Here is a 24,664-nt window from a genome sequence, read left to right as displayed (position 1 = left end):
GTACGACGTTTCTGATACGCGATTTCGCGTGGATAAAACCATTTAAATATGTAATAATAAATTAATGGGGGTAATCGAGCCAAGGTTGGTTGTTTCGGTGCGGATTAACATATATGCAAATATTAGATAATCATAATTAAGAATTATGTGGTTAAAAGTTTTACGCATTGCATCTAAAGGGAAACTTTTTTCAGGGCCAAGATTTATTATCCAGAAGAGAAATATGGAATTGTCAAGTGTTGTTCGCGAATTAGAAAAGTTAGCTCCACTTTCGTTAGCAGAAAAATGGGACAATGTGGGACTTTTGGTCGAATCTTCTGAAAATAGTCAGGTATAAACGTGCCTAGGAGTATCTCTTCCAATTTTATTCACTTACGTGGCTGTGAACACATTTCTTCTATTTTGGATATATGAGCCATTGCAAATTAAAGTGGTTTAAAGCCCGTGCTTTAAAAAATTGGTTAATTGAGACAGTTGCAATTCTATGTAATCTATCAAGTATAAGACATTTCGGTTCCCGATGTTTTTGAATCGATGGGAATGCAAACCTCTAAATATCTCGATTTAAAAACAAATACCGTATACTTCCGCAGATAAGACGATAGTTGAATCGTAAAAAAAGGCCCCCAAAATCCGGGATCGTCTTAGAAGAGAGATACAAAAATTTTAGATTGAAATTTATATAAATTAAAACCATTATAAAAAAAACGGACAAACTGTAATTATTTAACAGTAGAGAGTAGGGCGTGTCCCCAAAATAGAATAGCCCGTACGATGTTTTTGTGAATAGTCGAGGTCGTTACCCGAATGCCCGAATTAGTGCGAACGTTTGCAACGATAGCGAGGCAGAAAATAACATTTGTTCGTTCGAAAAATTACAAATAGGACGTAATTCTGTATATGCTATACGGTATTATTATCCGGATGACGATCGCCGATCTAAACTAAATTTGTAGGCCGTCGACGGTTTGGGGATCATCTTATAGGACAGATATATGCTAAAACTATAAAACTTTGACAAAAATTTATACCTCGTCTTATCCAAAGGTCGTCTTATCTGCGGAAATACTGTATACGGTAAATTTAAATTGCTTTTGTTTACGGTGGCTCGTATGTCGTGTGCGTACGGTATTTACGAGCGACTCGAAGTCTTCGCGCGTGCTAAGTTATCCGTAGGAACCTTTTGTTATTTGCCGGGATTTTAATTTTCTCTCGCATTCCGGACGTCGTCCACGTCGACGGTCCGAAGTCGAAGCAATTCTTACTAATTAATTTTACGGTCCTTGGTTGTCGTAAAGTGTCGAAATCTTTTCTTTCGCAAGACTAAAACAAATTATCACATTTTAAGTTGTAATCCCAAACACAAATAATCACTCTCTCTTTCTCTCCTCTATCATATACTCCCTAATGTTTATTATATTGAAGCCCAATCAAAAAAAACTCTGACTCGGACACGTTATCGTGCATGGGGATTTTGTGATCGTTATGTATTTGTTTATTTATAATCGACCGACCGACGGCCAAACAATTAATTTGGCTGTCGGTTGATTATTAATATGTATTGGGTTATTGAGATGTTTACATATATATTTATTTATTTGTTTTGTAAAATCTGATATAATCTAGAATTTGTTTTGCAAGTTGAAATAAATTTATTATTGTGCATCTATTTCTCGAGAATCTTGGCTTATAAACTTATACGATGTGAAGATTTTGGTATCCTTCCGTGTTAAGATTTGTAATTACATTTAATTGTTGCACTTATGTTTCTATAAGCCTATTTATCATAATGATGATAAATAAGTTTGTAGATATGGAATATTCGAATTAAGAATTATTAGAAACCTTTTCCATTTAAAATTTACGGCCATGATTGATTCTATTCTTACATGACAATATAATTTTAGATTATCAAGAATGATTAAAAATTCAATTTGATGAAATCTGAAAGTTTAAACTGAAAGTAAATATCTAGTAATTGCAGTAATTGTTCTGTTATATGTGTAAAGTATATCAGAATAAAAGAAGTAGCAACAAATCCCTTAAATGCTTCTTCCTTAAATTTCAATTTAAAGAAATTTGAAGAGATAATAGAAGCTGAAAATTCTAATAATACTGTATATTAGTAGGATTATAATATATGTGGTGTTCCAAAATCAAAGCTATCATTTTAAATTATTGTAATTAAGTTAATTATTATCCAAAAATACTGTAATCTACAGTAAAACATTGGAAAACTGTCCTCGTTTGACATTTGCCCCTTACGATTTTGCAATTTATACACCTCGTGTCACATAGAATACATCCAATCCATACTCAAATTCTTCCTAGCTTGCTACGGCATATCAGTCTTTGCTCGTCCCGTGGCAGCCACAATTCTACAGTTCCTGCTGATTTCCCATGTTGAACAAGGACGAATGATTCTATCTTTGTGAACTGCAGAACACAAAACATCTTCTGTTGCAGTTACCACTTGTTTATGATGCTTCCTAGAGATAGTAGCCAAGAAGACATTTGAATGCAGATGGGAGATGAAACTTGGATGGTTACTGTATTGATTGGTGTATGTTACATACTTCTCAGACAATAATTAACATAATTACAGCAATTTAAAATGATAGCATTCATTTTGAAAGATGCTGTATTTGTGGATTGTTTAATAAAATGGATTATTATTTCAATCAAAATATCTTAAGATACATAAATTACAATGAAATCGGTAAGAATTGTGATTTGGGTGATTTGTTGCACAGAAATTACAAACGCATGGAAAAATACCATTGAATTTAATCACAAATGAAAATTTTTGAAATTATTGTATAAAATTTTTTAGTTTAATTTGAAAATAATTTAGATGTTTTGAGATAAAACTGTGTTTGGTTATTTAGAAATAACAATTTTTAAATTTAAATCAAGCAGAATTTTGAAATATAAAAGGGCCTGTTTTAAAAGAGTGTGTAATTTTTGTTTGTTTGAAATTTATGAATGTATATTTATAAATTTAAATTTGTTTTCATTAGGTGAATAAAATACTTTTGACAAACGATTTAACAGAAAGTGTTTTATTGGAAGCTGTAGAGAAGAAAATTGATTTAATTGTATCTTATCATCCTCCTATTTTTAAACCTTTAAAATCTTTAACATGCAAAAATTGGAAAGAAAATTTGATAATTAAATGCATACAATCGTACATAAGTGTATATTCCCCTCATACAGCTTTTGATGCTGTTGCAAAAGGTGTAAATGATTGGTTGATTCAGTGCTTTGGTAAGTAATGATTTTCATTATTATTAATTTCGCAATTTTAAATATCCTGTTTTAAAATGGGTTATTAAATAATAATTTAAAAACAAATTTTATAACAACAGGTGTACATAAATATTTTTATATTTCTGTGTTTCCTTGATTGAAAGGGTCTGTTTGGAAATACTTACTGGTTCAACCATTTAGACTGGGTGGCATTCAAAAACATCAAAGATTTTGGCAATTTACCAGTTGGCACCAGACTTGTCGGTCTTTAAGGGTGGATTACCAAGCGACCGATCAACTACCAATGATGTAACTTATTACAACCAAACAACCAATCGACGAGCATTTCCAAACTGACCCAGAGATGCACTTTTTTTTATCTATTTTACTTGTTATGTAGTGCATCTTTGAATTGATGACACCCTACATTTACTGTTCAAACCAATCAAAATCCATTTCAAGTAGACCATATGATGCATTATGCACCAATAATGCTTTTGCCTACACTGCTCAATAGTCACATCAGTTCAAATGAGTTTTGCTGGTAACAGCTGTTTATTTTAAACATTTTTTCAATATTTAAAATACTTTCAAGATGATATTATGATGCCACATTAAAATAAATAGTTGTATATGCAGCAGGGCACGGAAATAAAGCTAGCAAGCATTATCTTTTTCTTGGCATTTTTATTGTTTTTTTGATTTGTTTTTTATTTAACCAAACTTAATGAAATTGGCTATTTATAAATTTTTTCCTTAATAAAGAAGTCTTAAAATTTAACTTCAAACCTATGATTTGTCTTAGATTGATGGCTTCGTACAGCCAAGAAAATATGGTACATATTGGCTGCAAGTTTGCATGCAATTACATTGCTGAATTATAGCAAAATTAATAAAATTAGATATTAAAGGAATTTCATTTGAAATATTGTGCTGATAGATTGAAATATAAATTTCATTACATCATTACATTGAAAAATTTACTGAATTGTTTATTTTTGATTAACTTTTAACATTATTTGTAAAATTTTATAAATTATTTAAATAAATTATGTGGAAATAATCTCAAAGTGTAAAATCTATCTTATTTTAAAAATCATTAATTTACTTAATAACTTCTGTATTGCATTTTATTTATTTTTACAGTATATTTCCATTTTTATGATCTAATTGGTTTAGGGAAAACAATTTTAAAATGAGCTGTTGTAAAACATACTATCCCCCTCTTTCCCTATAAATTTAGTATCATAAATTGAGACTACTGCAAATACGGTTTGAACTATATAATAGCATATAGCAATTATTTTTTTTTAATAATATTTTTAATTCTACATTTTTATTTACTTAAAAATAGTTTCTAAAATAAAAATCTATAAATTAGTTTTCATTTGAGATTTCACATTTTTATTCTAACAATGTTCTAATTCTAAATCTCCATAATAGACTACCATTCTCTCTTGCGCGAGATGAATCATAACATTAAATTTGAAGACCGAGTCTGTCGGAAAAGCGGTTACGTTTATTCACTTTTGTCGTTGTGGAATACGACCGACCATTCGAGTTATTTTAAAAGTGTTTATGCTTTCAATCGGATACTCTTTGTTCTTTTTAAAGGGGATTTTTTTAAATTTTTGGCAACCAAAGTAGCATTAACCTAGTAGAAAGATTGGTCGTCAAAAGCTGTATTCCGAAACAGTGAAAGTGAATAAGTGGTATTTTATAATAGGTAAATACATGTTATAAAATATTTTCTAAGTTATAGTAATGCATGTTAATTTTCCAGTAGTTTCCACTTTAAATTCTACAATTCTTCTTCTGTAATATTAATAAAATGTTGTATAAAGCAGTTCTCCTTCTTCAATTGTCAAAAAAAAATCACAAAAGGAAAAAATATATATATATTTTTTATCTAATTAAAATTATATTTTCTTAACATTAAATAAAGTAAATAGAAAACTTAAACTATCAGGTATTTTATCTTATGGCAAAAGGTTTACATATATAAATTTTTGGCTGATTCAAATTTAGTTTTTTAATGTAAAGTTTCACATCATCTTGTATATCTATATTGTGTTTTAAACTGCATTATTTCCTCTAAATATAGAGGATACAACTTTAAAAATGACTAGAGTTAATCATAATTATTTATTGGCAGTTTCTCAGCTTATATGCAAATAATTACTTTAAATTGAATCTTGATATTATTTATTTTTACTAGATATGGATTCTACTAAGCCAATTCATCAAAGTTATATGCTGCACTCCAAATTTTCTCACCATGTCAAAATAACTTTTCCAACAGATAGTAATATTGAAGAAAAACTAATGTTGATACAAGATACATCAATGTGTACCCTAAGGTAAATCATAAAGTTTTAATATAAATATATAATAAATCAGAGTCTGATTTGTAGTCATCATATATCAAAAAATCAGTTTCTTTTTGAGCTAGAATTGAGCTGCTTTTAATTAATTAAATTATGGAATTTGATTAAGTGTTGGAAGTTAATCTTAATGAAAAATATTGACTTATTTAAAATTCAAAATTAATTACTAGTCATTAACCTTAACCTAAGATGGTCACTCTATGCCTATTTTCATGCCAAATTCTAAAATTTAATTAAGTAAAATTAGCATAATTGTAGCTCAAAAATAATCTAACTTTTAGATATATTAACTATTAAAATTTCTGTATACTGTATTTCATTGTTCTTTATTATAAAATTCAATAATTTTTGTTAATTTTGGGGGGTGGTCTGTCCCAGTATTATTTGACCCTGTTGTGGGCTTGGCCAAACCCAAGATGAACTTGAAGAAAGGCCCTCTTAGTGCCCACAGAGTGGAAAGAGTTAAAAAAAAGTATTTGTTAATAAATTAATTGAAGTTTGTAATGTATAATATGGGCTAAAATTATAGATTTACAGGTAAATAGGTTTTTTTGCTTGTTTTAATGCCATTTGGGGAAATTGATTGGGGTTATTTGAATGAACTTGGAACAAATTGGACAAATTAAAACTTTTCCTGTAAGAAATAATTGAAAAAACATTTTTTGATATCCAAATTCTCAATATTCAAATCATTTTCAAGAATGCATTACATTAGATAATGTAGTCCAGCATATTAGTTTTGGCAAATTGACTATAATAATTACTAAAAATGACTCTAAAATCAGAAAATATATCTCTAGAAGATACAAAGACAACCATAATAAATTTCAGAAAAATGTTTAATGGAAATGGACGAACATTTCCCATTGTCTTCATACCTTCTTGAGTATGGTAAATTTGTATTTTTTCATTATTTAAATTTCTCTTTAATACTGAATGTAATTGGAATGATTTATTCAGCGCCGGATCCAATAAGTGCGAGGCCCAATTGAATTTTTCTTTGCGGGGCCCCTCAAACTTTAAATAAAATTAATTAACAGTTAATTTACATATTGAAATATAGATTTTAAATATTTATTAAAGCAAAATTCAATTATAAAAATCAAAAACCATAAGGTAGACAAATTTCTACATTAAAAAACCTGTACCGAATATAAACATACATAGACATGTTTTAGTATTTCTATATTTTTAAATGAATATAACTACATAAATTTTTGTCATGAAAAATCTTCTATGTTGATGAATGAATATAACTGAATTTTATTGAATATAAACCTATAAAGAGATGTTTTATATGTTCCAAAGTTTTTGTTCTGTAAAGTCTTCTAAAATAGTATCAAAATCCAACTGGCTTGCTTCTTGACTCTCAATCAACATGATCGCTAAACTTTTTAATCTATTCTGAGCCATTGTCAATCTTAGATAGTTTTTTATAAGTTTTAATCTAGAAAATGACCTCTCTCCAAACGCAACGCTCACTGGAATTGTTAAATATATTCGAAGGGCAATAAATAGGTTTGGAAATGCCGTAGCTCTGTCATTTTCAGTTAAAAATTGAAACATTTTAAATGGATTTTGGAAATATTTTGATGAAAGAATAGATTTTAAAAATTCCATTTCTTCGACTAACATATTACTATCTAAGTCCGCTTCCTTCGCAATATCAATAGATATATCATTTTGTTTAATCTTAGAATTTGTCAGAGCAATTTCTAAATCTGCTGCATGTTTTTTAGTTCTTTTTCCATATTTTGAAACATCCCCAAAAACCCAAATAAATCATTATGATTTTTTAATTGTTCAAAACGATCTTCTAACGATACTTTAGCTTTATCTAAAACTAAATTGAAAAAAGATATCTTGAATGCTTTTAAAGGATTTATAATAGGTTCATCATTGCCTTCATAATTTAAACATTTCTTTCTTTTCCAGAGCCTTTTATTTTGAAATTCCAGAGATATTTCTGTCTTCTGTGAGTTTTTTTGCCTGAACTAAAATTTGTTCAAATCCAGTGTTTCTGTATTTGGTCAACCAACTTAAAAGTTTTTCAAATGAAGAAAGTGCTGTTGATATGTCTACTGAATTACTTTGAAATTCCTTGCTTACAAAATTTACTTGGAAAAGTAAATCATACCAAAAAACCAAAGACACTAAAAATTTATAATCCTTCATTAAGATTCTTAGTGATTCGGCGTCACCTTTGATTTGTGGATCTTTGGAGATTTCTAAGATTTCGAAAAGTGCATCGTAAAATTCACCTATTTGGTATCTGACTGCCTTAATGCTTTGAATCCGACATTCCCACCTGGTATCACAAAGTGGCTTCATAGTAAGTTCTTTCACATATTTGAGAAGCATTCAGAGGCATAGCTAGAGGGGCAATGGGGCAGCCTGCCCGAGGTGTCACCCCCACACGGATGACACCCGTGTAGGACTGTACCTAAAAAAAAAAAAAAAAAAAAAAAAAAGAAAAGGTCAACGGCTTGCCTCCCATGACAGTTTCTTCACTATGAGGAGATGCCACGAGAGCTCGCACCAGCCGAAAATCTTACTATGATTTTTTCTATAAATCTAAACTCATATGTCGTGACATCGCATATTCAATATAGCGTTCAAGTTGCTCGAGTGTGAAAATATTACAATTCGACAGTGTTTTATAAAAGAGTTAAAAAGGGTGACACCACAATATCCGCACTGGGTGTCACCCATGCTAGCTATGCCACTGGAAGCACTAACCATCTTTTTGGAGATGCCGAAAACAAAACATACAGGCATTGAAGAATACCAAAAAAGGTTAAAGCTTTTGGGCAAATTTTGTCTATATCTCCCAATATGAGATTGTAATTATGACAAATACAAGTTGTAAAAAACACTCTTGAATTTTCCTTTAGGAGTCTAGCCTGAACTCCCAAAACTTTCCCTTCATGTTAGAAGCATTATCATAGCCTTGCCCTCAGATGTTATTAATGTTCAGTCCCAAAGATTTAATTTCTTGCTTTAACACAGAAAAAAGATTTTCACCTGTACTACTACTCTACATGTATAAATTTAATAAACTGTTCGTATACACTGATACTTGGACCTGGTAATGTACCATTTGAAACATATCTGAGGCTAAGAGACATTTGTTCTTGATGACTGATATCTAGAGTACAGTCAAAAATTACAGCAAAATACTTTCTGTATTTTATTTGCTCTATAATTTTGTTTTGAATTTTACTGTCTATCAAATTTATAATCTCATTTTGGATTGTTTTACTTAGATAATGTTCATGAATTTGTTTACGGGCGATTCATTGGAGATGGTTCTGCATTATTGGATCAAATTTTCCAAGTAATTCAATAATACCTAGAAAATTTCCATTTTGTGCATCACCTAGGTTTTCAATGGATCCTTGAAATGCTATATTGCATTGAGCTAAAAACTGAAGCACAGAAAATAATCTTTCAGATATTTTATATAAACAAATTTTTTCTTGGTTGAACAACAACTGTTGCACTTTATCGATTGTTTGTTCAGCAGAAAGTCTTTTTTGAAGATATGTACATTTTAACATAGCTACAATATGAAACAAAGGTCTAATGCAAAACATGGACATAGGTTCCAGAAGTTAACAAAAGTATACTATTCTTTTTTGTTACTATAAGAAATACATTTATTAAAGCAATCAATAATTAATTAACAATTACAATTAAAAGTACTGGATTACGCATTAATATTAATTTTAGTTAAATGAGGGCATTTTCTTTTTACAAAGTATTGTCATCTTCTGAACATTTTTGTTGATCTTGATCATAAATATCAGCAATGTCTTCATTTTTTTTATTTTTATCATAACTTTTTTATGGATGACAAAATAAAAATATGTTATTAATTGAAAATTTGTTTTAGCAGATTGTGTTTGTTCAGTCAAGTATAGAGTGATTTTTTCCCCCAGAATTTGTGTTTGAATATCGAATTGTTTGAGTTCAGAACAGTTTGAGTACTGAGATATCACTGTGTTTCATTCATCATTTTTACGAATGATTATTTACCTACAGTTGAAAAAAGATTAATAACACTTACCTAAAAATGTTTAATCTTTGTATTTAGTAAATTTTATTTAATCTATAAAAAGAGTGAAGTCTAGGGCTAAAGTCTGAAAGCAATGACAACACTTGGTTTATAGGAAAGTTTGGACAAGGAACAAAAAAACTGTACTATCACTTTTCATTAAAGTGATAGTACAATATCTGAACAAAAGGCCCAGAAGAAATTGAAAATTTCAATATTCTAAAATCCCTGGGCAAATTTGAGACGACACATATGCTTACTTGAATTTAAAAAATATTGAATAATGGAGTTTACACTTAAAAATTGTGAAATTTTGTACAAAAGATTTCCAAAACCATGTTAGAGTGAAACCGGAAGTTGTGTTGTACGGGGATATTCCAAATTTTTAAACAGTGTTAGAGCAAAACAGTGCTGTGTTGTACGAGGGATACCTGTATTTAGAAATAGTTTCACTCGTAAAAATTAGAGACATTGTTGATGTAATTTAGCTATTTTGATTTTATTCTCAGTGATTATTTTAATTTATACAGTTTTAAATATTTTTTACATAAATATGTCTATTTAAAATTACACAGATATTATAGACAATTGCAAGTTAGAGTTCAGAATGCATTTACTTTCCCAGCTGTTGTGTGTATAACATCGGAAAGTATTGTATAGTAAGATCTCATTTAGCTCTTCTTCGATTAACACTGATTCAATATAACGCGGTCTGTTAGAAGCCTAAAAAGAGCTCAAAATTTATGCTGATTTAAATTATCACAGCATTTCATTGATTTGTATATAATACAATTGTTATCGAACACAAACCAATCAGCAAAAGGTGGCAATTTGTTGTAGTGCTGTACTTTCCTTAAATCTATGTTTGCTTGGTGTAGTTTTGGAAAAAATATAACATCACGGATGCCACAGATAGACAAGCAAGATATTGAGGGGTTACTGCAGAAACCTGCAGTAACCCCTCAATATCACTCTCGTGAGAGCCTTACCAATGACGACCTTCAAAAACTGGCAGAACAAGAAATTCGTGTAGAACTGGAAAATAGAGATTCTGAAAACGAACCCAAAAAATTTCTCTACAGATTTCCTTAGTAAAAGTTTGTTAACAATAATAGAAATCGTTGATCAAATTGTAGAAAATGATCCAGATTTTGAAAGGAGGCAAAAGCAAGACGAGGTGTTTTGGATGCGATCTTCTACTACCGACATTTGCTTAAGGAAAGAAAAAAAAAGCAACAAATGAAACTACATGACTTTATCACAAAAACACAAAAATTTCAGGAAAGCCAGGACCTTCATCACAAAAAATGAACTTTATACTTCTGTGTGCATATGTTTATCTGTTATTTAAGATATATTATTATGCAAATTAATATAAAAATAACTTAAAATTAAAGTAAAATCTGTTTATTTTTGGTTGCATGTTGCCCTTTCCCTATTTACTCTGTGTTAAAATGACCTCATTTAACGCCGTTTCATTTAGCGCTTTGTCATCTAGGAACATATCCCCCACGTTAAGTGGGGTCTTACTGTCTTACTGTGTAAAATTTCACTCTCTTGGATTTTTGCAAATCTCAATGTTCTGACATCTCTGAACCCAAAAATGTTAAAACCTGCAAAAAAATTCAGTGTGCATGGGTTGACCTATTTTGTTTAATATCTCGGACTGGGGTAAAATTAAGAAACAAAATTTGGCATGGTAATCTGTATATAAAGGACATTGATGCTATTAAATTTTGGAGTATGGAACTCGATGGAATGGGGAGATAGATAGGGAACCTGAGTCACGTCTCGGCCGGATGAGACAATGAAAATTTTACTCATATGAATTTTAAGCTCTTTTGAAATAATGAAGATTTTGTCTTGTAAAATTTTTCAAAAATGGAACTCCAAATTATAGATTTGTAAATTCCCACTGCTGTCCATCTGTCTATCTTTCCTTAATCTCAAGAACAGAGTTAGATAGATGAAAGACAAGATCAGATATTGAAACCGATTAACTATATACGAACTTCCGGTTTGCACCGGAAGGTCACGTTACTTCAATTCAAAAATTTTTCCTCGAAAGGTGTTAGATAGATAATTAGCATGACTCTATTGTTAAAGGAAAAGTATGATGTACAGGGGCAAGCCACTGCTAATTTGAGGTGGAGAGCATATATTTTAAATTAAATTAAAAATATGATTAAAAATTGCAGCCCGAGCATTGTGACCATGTCACAATAAATAATTGTTCATTGGTTATGGAAATGAAATAAAATTGGAAATATTAATCCAAATAAATACTGATTTATATTTCTTCAATAAATTTATTGTGATGATGATTTTGACTCACTCAGTTGATAGTATCATCAAGTTTTTATACTAGTTTTATTTTTTCTAAGTAAAGCTTTATAGTTAATTGTCAAAAAGTTTAAAAGACAAGTTTGGATCATATCAGTTTCTTCTAAAAACAATAATTAATTAATTAAAATGTTAAAATATAAAAAAATTATATTTTAAATATTTACAAAAATAGAATGAAATTTTCTTATCTTTAAATATTAAATGTAAGTTTCTGAGTTTTAAAAATATTTTATATTTTCAATACAAAATCAAAATAAAGAATTCATAAATTTGTGAAATAAAATTTTCTATTTTCAGTGTTAATGAAGATGTGAAAACAATTAAGATTTCTACAGATAATTTGTCATTGATGAAAATTGTAGAAATAATATCTCCGTTTCCAGATATTTTAAAAACGGTTGAAATTCATAAAGTTAATGAGGTATGGAATTCTGATAAAATACAGATTAGAAATTATTTTTAATATTTTCTATTTGCAGAATTTACATATAAATTATATTGCTTTAAATTTAAGACTGACGCTACTATAAAAGAAAAAAAAATATTTAAAAAAACAGAAAGGATTATTACACTACTCAACAAACAAAAAAAATTTATATGACTGATATTGTAGTGGGTGTATAGGAGTCTATAAAACATTCTTTTTATGAATATGGCAAGTGTACTTTTCCAGCACATGTGTATTTCAAGTTCTAGAATATAATTTTTATTTTTATTTATTGTAAATATAGATAAACATAGGAGAGAAACTCGACGTATATCAAACCAAAAAATTATTTTATTTACAAAAATACACATGCAATTAAATTTATGCTCAATCTGTCGATAACTTTTTGCAAATGCCAATTTTCATTTATATTCCATAAAACTTTCTGTCATAAGGGATCAACAATACTCTCCTATCATTCCAGGATCTCGCCTGCCTTGATACCATTGTTCTATTGTTAGGATATCTTGGTGGAACCTCTCCCCTTGCTCATCACTGACGGTACCCAAATTTTTGGGAGGAAAATTTGAATGTGAATGTAAAAGGTATAGTTTAAGGAACATTCTACCGGGTTGTTTAATAAGTTTTGTTTTTCGATAAGAAAAACATTGATTTTTTGGTTTGAAATACATTTTATTATTCAATATAATCTCCCTGAACTTCAATACACTTGTTCCAGTGATCTAATTTATGGATTCCATCCATGAAGTGAGAATCCAGAAGACTGTCAAAATACACTTTTATGGCTGCTATTACCTCTTCGTTTGATGAAAATTGTTTCCCACGCATGAATTTTTTTGAGATGTGAGAACAGCCAGAAGTCAGAAGGAGCTAAATCTGGCAAATAGGGTGGATGTTGCAACAATTTGTACTGCTTTAATTCACTGATTTTTTGCGATGGTTTTTTGAGCTGTGTGAGAGGGTGCATTGTCTTAATGAAAAATGATTTTTTTCTTCTGTAAACCAGATCTTTTCTCACAAATTTTTACATCCAGCTGGTCCAAAAGGTTACAATAATAATCTGAGTTGATTGTTTTACCAGTTTGGAAGTAATCCACAAACAAAATTCCTTTTGCATCCCAAAAAACTGATGCTAGCACCATCTTGGCCAATTTCTGGACCCTAACTCGCTTTGGAGCCATAGTATCGGGTTCACACCACTCCTTAGCCTCTTGTTTTGATTCAGGATCATGGTGGTAGACCCAATTCTCATCCATAGTGATAAATGATGCACAAAATCCTTTTTATCCTTTCTAAAATGTTCCAAATGTTGCTGAGAAAGTTACATTCAAATGTGTTTTTGTTCCATTGTTAGCAAATGCAGCATCCATTGTGCACACAGCTTTCTGTAACCCAAAACTTTAGCCAAAATATTGCTCATACTGCCTAATGAGATTCCTAGGGCTTCTACTAAATCTCTCTCAGTTAATTAATGATCTTCCAAAACCATATGCTGTATTTTTGCTACGATTTCTGGTGTTGATGCACTTTTTGGACGTCCTTCACGTGGATCGTCTTCAAGACTTGTATGACCATGTTTAAATTCAGTAACCCATCTTTCTAGTGTTCTAATTGAATGTGAAGAGTCCTTATACACTTTTAACAATCGTTCATGAATTTGTTTTGGTGCTAAACCTTTCAAAAATAAGAATTTTATCACTGCATGATATTCCATTTTTTCCATTGTAAAAATATACAGTGACACATCAACTTTTGACAGATCTACATGAAACTTCACAGGTGTTCATAAAAAAGTAGTACCATTTTTAGAGAAATAAAGCGACAAACCTAATGGTGCCATCTCTTACTGAACAACAAAACTTATTGAACAACCTAGTACCATTTTATTGTAGTTTACAAATAATTCTCCTACAAGTTTTTCACAGTTTTCTCTTTTTTCTGTTACCCAAAAACTCCTTTATAAAATTGTGCATCCTAAAGTAATTTTTTGATTTCATGTATGATTTCAACAAATATTCCTTAAGTTTAAGGAATATTTGTTGGATAACACCTTTTTTTATATATATAACATCCCTTTAATCTAAAAAAACTTGTTTGGTAGACGGTCTCACATCATTTCCGGTTAGAAAATTATGACTTTATTTCACGAATTGAACTCAGATTATACAAATGCATTTTGGATTGGTATAAGTTTACAACCCCCTCTTTGGTGCTGTTTGAAAAGACAACATTATAATTAGGGACAGGACATTATTCAAATATCGCAAAAACATTTTTTACACAATAAACACTTACAAATCATATAAGGATACAAATTATAAAAATTCTATTTTCACATTTGTATCTTCCATAGATATACATAACAATCCACTATATTATATAAAAAAATATAAATTGTGGTGGTTTAAAACTTCCATAAAATTTAATGGTATAAAAACATATTAAATTCCATCTAAGAATTTCCTAAAAACTTACATTTATCCAGTATTTATGTACTATATTTCCATTTTTACAATTAAAGTGGGCGGGCATCAGTTCTTCTAAGTGAAGTACTGTATAAATGTTTAATATATTATAACATATTGTAATTTGAAAATATTAAATTAGCAATTAAATTCTTAACACCAATAACTCATAAAAAACATACCAACAAATGGTGTTATCCAGTATTATCCAATTTATCAAATGGAGTACAACAAATCTTGGACTGAGACAAATCTTACAATTTTCAATGTGTTGAGGTGCTCTCTATTAATCTGTACCACTGAGGGTCTCTTATCATGCCCTTTGAAATATTAACTAAATTATCTTTTGGATGTTTTTTTATTTTTATATGTTCTTTGAATTTTCTTTTGTAAATGTCCTTTTGTAAATGTTAAACTTTTATATTGTTTCTAGTAACTTGACAATTATTATTTTTTATGTGGTTATACCACGTGGAATTATTATATCTAAGATGAATAGCGGCTTCATGCTCTTTTATTCTTACTTCTAATAAATGGCCTGTTTTGCCAATATAAATTTTTGGATTGTGACAGTCACATTCTATTCTATAAACCGCTCCTGCCTTTTTAAGATTATCTGTTTTATTATTATGTTGTTTATTAATTTTTTATAAATGTTATGTGATATTTTATTGGTTAAAGATGGGGCCAAACTGATATTTTTTTTAAGGATATTGTTGCAACTCAAAAATGTTTTTAATACAAGGGAAGGTTTTATGTTTTGTGTCAAGTTTGTATTGCAGAAAATTGATCACATTTTTAGACCTATCTAAAAATTCTGTAATTAGTCTGGAAACGGGGGACCCAATTCTTGCATTCTGTGAAAATGGGTAAGGCTGACTATAACATAATAATCTTAATTTTCACTAAAACGGTTAGGAGTTGAAAGTTGAAATTTGGTACACAGGGTATCAAATTTAAGTACCAAAGTGTTAAGTCAAGAGTGATCGAAAGGTGGGGGATTCAGTCGGGACGCTGCCCAGAGCGGGTGCAAGGCCCTTAGTTGCCGCGGTCGCTTCGGAATAGTGTTAAGTAACAATGGAGAATTAGAAAGCGACGTGCAAGATTTACGGGTGCTGGAGGAAAAAAAAAGAAAAAAGAAAAAGAGTAATATGTTAGAACATATTCAATTTTCAAATTTAAACAGATTAATTCGGTTTTTCTCGACCTTTCTTCTTTAAAACATTCGATGAAAATCAAACAATATAATCAGAACACATTGTGAAAATCGAACAATATTAGAACATTTGATTTTCAAATTCGACCTTTCTTTAGAAATACTTAGTTTGTTGATGAAATTATTCTTTTTCTTTTGTGACTATAAACTGTAATAATCTTAATCTTTGCTATCGTTACTTTTGCCCGAGCAACACTGGGCCTACCTGCTAGTTTAGTTAATATTTCAGAGAGGCATGATAACAGACCCTCAGTGGTACAGATTAATAGAGAGCACCTAAACACATTGAAAATTGTAAGATTTGTCTCAGTCCAAGATTTGTTGTATTCTATTTGATAAATTGGATTTATACTGGATAACACCATTTGTTGGTATGTTTTTTATAAGTTATTGGTGTTAAGAATTTAATTGCTAATTTAATATTTTCAAATTACAATATGTTATAATATATTAAACATTTATACAGTACTTCACTTAGAAGAACTGATGCCCGCCCACTTTAATTGTAAAAATGGAAATATAGTACATAAATACTGGATAAATGTAAGTTTTTAGGAAATTCTTAGATGGAATTTAATATGTTTTTATACCATTAAATTTTATGGAAGTTTTAAACCACCACAATTTATATTTTTTTATATAATATAGTGGATTGTTATGTATATCTATGGAAGATACAAATGTGGAAATAGAATTTTTAATTATAAATAAACAACAAATCTTATATCAACTGGAGGGGAAGATCGGACCGAAGGTCCGGGTAGCGTAACTGGTAACGTGTCTGCATGGATAGCAGAAGTTGCGGGTTCGAGTCTTGCTTCGGGCCGATTCTTTTCTTCCAGTTAGGCCTAAATTTATTTAAATTATTTAATTAAAATTCTAATTATTAAATTTAGCAAGAGATGGTGCCTAACGCCTAACTCTAGTACCAAATTAACTTAAAATTATTAATATTACTATAGCCATTTGCTAGCCTAATAATTCGGCAGTTGTTGGTCTCTGAATTTTTAATTTGTGTCCTTATATGATTTGTAAGTGTGTTTATTGTGTAAAAAATGTTTTTGCGATATTTGAGTAATGTCCTGTCCCTAATTATAATGTTGTCTTTTCAAACAGCACCGAAGAGGGGTTGTAAACTCCTCTTCGGTGCTGTTTGAAAAGTACACCAATCCAAAATGCATTTGTATAATCTGATGTATAATATGAGTTCAATTTGGGAAATAAAGTTGTAATTTCCTAACCGGAAATGCTGTGAGACCGTCTACCAAACAAGTTTTTTTTTGATTAAAGGGACGTTATATGTAGAAATTAAATAAAACAGCAACCATATGACATTAAGGACAGCACCTTCTTTAGCTCGTGCTTTGACAGAGGTTTTTATTAATCCAAATTTTAGATGCAGCGGAGTTAACAAGACTTTTTTGGGTTCAGCTAGAGGTATATTCTTTTACTTTAAAATGATTTTGTGTCACTCTACTATCCCAAAGACAAAGAAAACAATATTTGGTGAAACTACCCTGAAGTCCCAGTAACTTTTGTCTCCACAGATCTTATTTTAACATTAAGTCTATTCATATGTAAGATTACAACCCAAAAATCTTATGTACAAGGGAATTTTTAACTTTGTTTTTGTGTTCAACACACAAGTAGTGTTATTAAACTATATTTACTTTTAATTAAGATAATGTATTTACAATGCTTTTTAATCGTTAAATGTTTTTAAAGTGTAATTTGCAAAAATAAACAGGAAATACTATGGAATTTCCATTACATAAAAATTTTTGAAGTGAAGACTATTTCAAATTTAAGATACAACCCAATTTTAAGTGTGTAAACACAGAAAAAAGTGAATCTTAAATTTGAAGCAGTATGATACTTAGTAAAATATAAAAATTAAACTAATTAAAAATTAATTATTCTCAAGAAAATGTTTTATTTGCTTTAAATTTTAGATTCCAGCATTTGGATATGGCATGGGAAGATTTGGAATATTGAAAAAACCTACAAAAATTAATGATATCATTAATACACTTAAGCAATATTTAGGTTTGAAACATTTAAGAGTTGCTTTAGGCAATAATCACAGTCTAGGTATGTTATATAGGATTATATAAGAAAATAATAAAAAAACAATTAATTTAATTTAATATTTTAAAGGTAAGATTATGAAATGTAGCAAGTAATAACTAGTCTACACAAAATGTTTTTAAATATACTTAAAATTGAGTCCCATATAATTGAGAGGTTGGAAAGACATTGTTCAATATTATATAAAATATACTATTACCAATGTTCCCTCTAAGCTGCACATCCGCACACTATTCAAATTGTTGCAGCGCACGAGAATTTGTGCCACGCAGGCGAGCATGCACACTGATTTGAATTGTTGTTTACTTATTTCTCACTCTGTCTGCAACATGATTATTGCTACGTATATTTCGATTAAATACATTAAATCATTGACAAAAGATAATATTTTGTATGGAAGTATGTTTTAAAATGAATTTTAATCTCTACTTTATAATTAATTATTTTAATTTTTATAGGAAAAAATAAGATTTTATATATATATATGCTCAAAAAAATTTTTTGCTCAGAGTCTGCTCAGCAAAAATTCTTTTTGCTCAGAGAAGTTTAATTTTTTTGTAGATGAGCATAACATAGAGGGAACATTGACTATTACTGTTGTGATATATTTTCTGTCTCAAAAATAAACATTGTCCTTTATAATTTATTATTTAATGCTTTATTATTGATATCACAGAAAGTTTTAAATTTATTATATTTGTAATACTATTTTTAATTCTTTACATATATTTTATTATATTAAAAATTAAAAACTATATTGTTGTAGGAAATGCCTATACAGTCAACTTGCCTTAAAATGATCACCCATAAAGTAAATTCTTGCATTAAAACAAATTTTTCCATTGCCTTTGCAAAATGCCATTGTCACAATGTTAATTGTGTTTTATGCAATAAAACGAACAAAAATTTTAACAGAATTTGTTAAACCATATTGTAAATTACCTTCACAATCTCCAGAAATAATCCTATTTTCAATAATGATTTTATTATTCATGTTGAAAAGTAAAAAACAAAATTTGTAAGGAGTCAGTGTCCGAACGTTATTTTGTGTTTTTGGGCATTATTTTTAGTTAGTTATTTTCTTCTTAGGGGTCTTTTTATTTAAGGACAAACTCCTAAACCCTCATGTGAAAAAAAAATTTAAAAAGCAGATACAACTTTGTATCTGCAGCTGTCCTGTGATGCAAACCAATGTAAATTAGCTCAGTGCAGCTCCACACTGCTCTTCAAATAAAAGACGGATCATCCACTACCACATGTGGTGTAATTCCTAACGACGACCGTTGGCGACACGTCAAGGAAAAGCGATTAAGCGGAAGCAACATATACGGTGGTTGAGTATTTCTTTGGAGATTGGATCTTAGCTTGTATTATTATAAGAAATAAGACTTTCATTTGTTTAATTGTTTACTCCTTGTTTTTTTGTTTCTTGACTAATTGACATTTTTGAAAATTATACTAACTTTGGTTATAATTAATCATTTGTTGTTATTGTTCAACCCAATAAGTAAAGAAATCAACAATAGGCATTTAAGTGTTTTAAATTTATATCTTTCTTTTGGTTCCCACAAAGTCCAGGCCTGGTACTTTTAATTAAATTTGAACCCTAACTTGTATGACCCCCACCTTGTTGCATCACATGGTGAGTTACAAGTGGTACTGTAATAAATGTTCTATTTTGAGTAAAATAATTTTCTCCTAGATTTGACTCATTACTAGTATTTACAGTTTTTTATAAAACTCGTCTCTACTCTCAAAATTAAGCTTTTTGCCAATCAATAATATAAAATATGTTTTTGACCGGTTTTCGGTTGACTGGTTTTCAGGTAAACAATGCTCTACTGTATTAATAAATAAAATGGCCAGAATTACAATAATGTATAAATATATTCACCGAATTAGAAGAAACAATAATTGTATTCGCATACAACATCTCGAGAACACAACCGTCTTTACGGCAGAGTCCATTTTTTATTAGAGGCTACTCGTCCGACTCAATATGCAAAATGTTAAAAGGTTCTAGGACAATGGTACAATTATAAAGATATATATTAATTAATAAAATGGCCAGGACATTTTTTGCATATTGAAGTGGACTGGTGGCTTCTAATAAAAGGTTGACTCCACCATAAAGATTGTTGCATTCCTGAGGTATTTTAAAAAGAACAAAATGTAATGGCATTTATTGTTTCTTCTAATTTAATGAATATGTTTTATATATTTATAGTATGTTTTAAGTTAATTTTAGTTATTGAATACTTGTATATATGACGATACAGTAGAACTTCACAAATCCAAACTAATCGGGACCTAAACCCGTTCATATTATCTGATAATATTTTCTCTTCAGTTTTTACATGTGGGGATTTCTCATTTTACTGTAGTTAGACAGGCCTTTGTATTATGTCAAAATGACTGATATCAGACATTTTGGCATAATACATGATATCAGTCATAAACTGACAAGCTTAGTTCAGATGTGTAGTCATTTTCAACTTTTTTTCATAACTGTTATGACATTATATAGGAGGAGATGCAAGACTAGTTGTCATTTTCTATTCTGATGACAAATTTTAAATTTATTTTGAAGATTTGTACATACCTGACACTGCTAGGAATATGTGGTAAGTGTGACAGTCATGTATTTTGTTGGAACAAAAGAGAAAGATCCTGGTAGTTTTTGGCCATTTGGATTAACCAGAATTTCACACTCTTGGAGTTCAGATTGGTGAAGTTGTACTGTAATTTAATTAATTAAATATAAATCTTTTCACGAATGAAAAATTTTATGGATTGATTTTATATATTTTTTAAATTATTTGATTAGATTCTCAAGTGAAAACGATTTCCACTTGTGCCGGTGCCGGTTCCAGCGTGTTAGAATCAACCAGGGCCGATTTATTTATAACCGGAGAAATGTCTCATCATTTTCTCTTAGATGCAACTCAAAAAAATATAACTGTTATTCTTTGTGAACACAGCAATAGCGAGAGAGGTTATTTAAAACAATTTTCCGAACTTTTAAGTAAAAAGTTAGAAAATGTAACGGTTCTAATATCAGAACTGGATAGAGATCCCATTTTAATTACTTGAATTAAAAAAATACATATGTTTTTTTTAAATTTATATTGTTTTTTCAATTAACAAATTAAAAAATAAAAAATGCAATGTTGTACTGTAGCAAACAGTAAATTTGTTAGATTCTCTTAATTACAGTTAGGCACCACTGAAGTTAGACCAGGCCGCAGTTAACACGCCATCCAATAGATAGGTTTAAAAAAAGTAGCTTTGATTTCCTTGCATGTTTTACATAATTTAAAATAAATATACAGTAATTAATCTTTATTTTTGCTAATATCAACTTGATATCTTGGAAGTTTAACAAAATTGAGCCAGTCAAACTTGAGTCGTAGGCATGAAAAAACATAGACCGCTGCGTCATTCCTGACAATGAATGTAGACAGGATAATTTTCATTTAAATAATGTTACAATTGCAGTATTTCTGAAACAACTGATTATTTTGACTTTATTTTAGCCTGTAGTGATCCTGTGAATGATACAAGGTACTTTTTTAGTTTTATTCACGAATCTGCATTTTGGCCAGAGGAAAAACTGCTTCAGAAGATTTAAGGAATTGCTAAACAAAGTCATGACATGTCCATTAAAGGTTAATCATCGACTTGTGTACTGGTGTAATCAAATAATTCACTCCCAACAACCTTTGAAAAAACCAGTAATAGTTAATTGAAAACAGACGTTTTCGACCGTTAACTCGGTCTTCCTCAGGTTATAACTATTGAGAGAAAAAGATTTTGAAAGACACTAACGTCTTTGCTTGTACAATTGTAAATTTTGAAGATTTTTGTGGATTTTATCGAAGAATGTAAAAGAACGGAAACACCTGGGGCTGTCGCTACATTTTGAAATGACTTGTACAATACACGTAATCTGATATATTAATTAACACGAACCGCCAACGTGTTAACCATACCAGCCATAATTACGCCCATTACCGGCGTGTATCCCCGCGAATATGGAGCTTCAACTGTACTTTAATAAAGTAAAATTTTCTAAACTTTCGAGTTATTATACCCAGAGAAATGAGACATATATAATAATAATAATATAATAATCGACTTTTACCACGTAAATTTCGTTTAATTTTTTTTTTTTTTTGGTTTTTGAGAAATATACAGGTTACATGTCGAGAGGTATTCAAAAATTCTTCGGTTTTTTAAAAATTATCTTTTTTCCGTCAATTTAAGCAATTTTTTAAAAGTTCCAACTACATGTTAATTTATTCTAATGTCAAAAGATGGCGCGATATTCTCGTCTCTCTACTAAGAAAATTAATTCAGTATCTTTTCTTTCATTTTTGGTTCTTTCGCTTTGTGAGCGGTAAGAAAGCCCTTTTTTCTATACCAGTCACGCACCGTTTTACCTATGGCGACTCGGGAGAGATTTTTCTCTCCAGAGATTAGAAATCCCCAAGCAGTGTAAGCGAACATTCGTGAAATCTATGCTCATAAAATTAAATAGACTCGTGCTTACAAGTACAGGAAGTCCTGCTAAGCTGAGTGATGCCGGAGCTTCAGAAATTGTGTTAGGTCCTTTATAGAACCAGGGTTAGTTGTTGTTTATTTATACATTTACAAACAATCAAAAATTTTTCTTTATACAATTCCGCCCTTTAGGTTAACTGACTAGGGATTGATGGTGTCTTCTAAGTGTGTTATCAATTAGCAAATGACGCCACCAAAGATATTTCGATCGCTCCCCTTTTTGTACAAGGTATAAAAAATCACAAATTTTTAATAGTTATCTTTACTTTATCGATGAAATGCATCAATTGCTTTCACTAGAGGAAGTCCGCTCATTACCGCACGCAAACCTAATAAGCCACCTACATGTTGCTGTTTTGAAGATGTGGTAACCCATCAGTGTGCCACATTCTTTACGTTGGTATAGAAAGGTTTCGAGGTCGCATTTTACGTGATAAAATGCACGTTTGTTCCGCCCCTTTGCCATGTTTGTGGTCTGGCTTCCTCTTGATCAGCTTGCACGTGTTTGTTATTTGACATGTTGGCAACGCTTTTTTTTCAATTTAAACTTAATAAAACTGGAGTATTTTTATGGACAAAGTTAATAAAAGATGCTTTTCTGGCGGGTTATTCTCGCAGTCTGACAGGACAAGATGCTGCTTTATGTGAAGAGAAAGTTTCATTATGTCTGGGTGTCGATCCATACGAAGCCAGCATCTTCGTTGTAAATCAAGAGTTGGGCCTAAAGTATAATTTGATGATATAAACCAGTGATTCTCAAACTTTTTCGATCCACCGCCCCCTTTGTTCCATAAAGTTATACCCAACGCCCCCTAACTCATTTTCTCTTGCGTGAGAAAGGATTGAAAATATTCTTAGGAAAACTTTTCTATGAATCTCACACTTTGTGCCCTTACCGTACATTGTTCTCGACATCTGGAAACCATTAAACGCAATGTTTCCTCTTATCCATTTAACAGAGGAAATGGAACAGCTGTCAGTGACCCCAACTTTTGCCTTTGGTCACCGTTCGGTACCCTGCCTCCAGCGCCCCCTAGATTCATTCACCGCCCACAAGGGGGCGTTATCGCCCACTTTGAGAAACGCTGATATAAACTATTTGGTTTTGATCACAAATTATTACACTCTTTCACAAATGAAAGCTTACAAATCTTTAGAGGGGGCCCACGACTATCTTATAAATGGTTGTGTTTCTTCCGATTAAGTGCTCTTTCATAACGCTCCCGATATGCAGTTTGAGTTGTGACCACTCGTGCCCCATGTATAATAATGTCACCCAGTCTGGTGATGACTCATAAAATGAGGAATGTTTTCCTTTGCGGTAAAAAAACTTTTTCAATATTATATTATTATTAAATAAAAAGAACTTATCATTATGGTATGTTTTATATAAATAATAAGAATTTGTCAGGCACAACTTGAAGGTTTTTATGTAATGATCATTTGTTACAAATGTAAAAAAAAGTCATTGTAAAAAGTAACATCTTAAGAAATGTTAATATTGCTCATCAAAATAACTTAACTCAACTATTTGTAAATGAACAATGGAAATTATTGGTCTATATCTTAAAAAATACACACACTTTTATTTATGTAAATTAGACTGGAAAGTTAACTGGTTTAAAATTCATTTCTAATTCTTCATCTGCTAAACGATTAACTTTGCTTAACACGTTAATATTAACTCTACTGTATATTTATTACCAGCAGAGACTAAGAAAACAAACTGAAAGATGAAAAATAAAGTTAGAACACAATTATTATCAATTCGATTTAAAACTAAAATTTATTTTGTCGGTATTAACAGAGGGGTTTATGCAACCGGCTTGTACACATTTTATTATA

The 24,664-nt window shown here is 30.2% G+C and overlaps 1 protein-coding gene across 2 annotated transcripts; it reads left to right on the top strand.

Annotated features, from left to right (window-relative positions):
* On the top strand, window positions 1-21,378 carry LOC136970643 (NIF3-like protein 1). Of its 2 annotated transcripts, XM_067265103.1 has the most exons (7): window positions 1-84; window positions 195-331; window positions 3,021-3,267; window positions 5,468-5,609; window positions 12,337-12,460; window positions 18,121-18,259; window positions 21,084-21,378. In XM_067265103.1, exons 2-7 carry the CDS (start codon window positions 224-226, stop codon window positions 21,347-21,349), a joined length of 1,026 nt encoding a protein of 341 aa, XP_067121204.1. In that variant the 5' UTR covers window positions 1-84; window positions 195-223; the 3' UTR covers window positions 21,350-21,378. The 2 variants fall into 2 exon arrangements, with proteins under 2 accessions (XP_067121204.1, XP_067121203.1); XM_067265102.1 differs by having other exon boundaries at window positions 33-331.
* Window positions 21,379-24,664: the final 3,286 nt, after the last annotated feature.

Source organism: Centruroides vittatus, unplaced genomic scaffold (assembly GCF_030686945.1).
Source record: "Centruroides vittatus isolate TY-2023 unplaced genomic scaffold, ASM3068694v2 contig_2073, whole genome shotgun sequence".
Classification (NCBI taxonomy): Eukaryota; Metazoa; Arthropoda; class Arachnida; order Scorpiones; family Buthidae; genus Centruroides; species Centruroides vittatus.
Note: the sequence above shows the minus strand (reverse complement) of the source record. Positions and strands in the feature narration are given on the sequence as shown.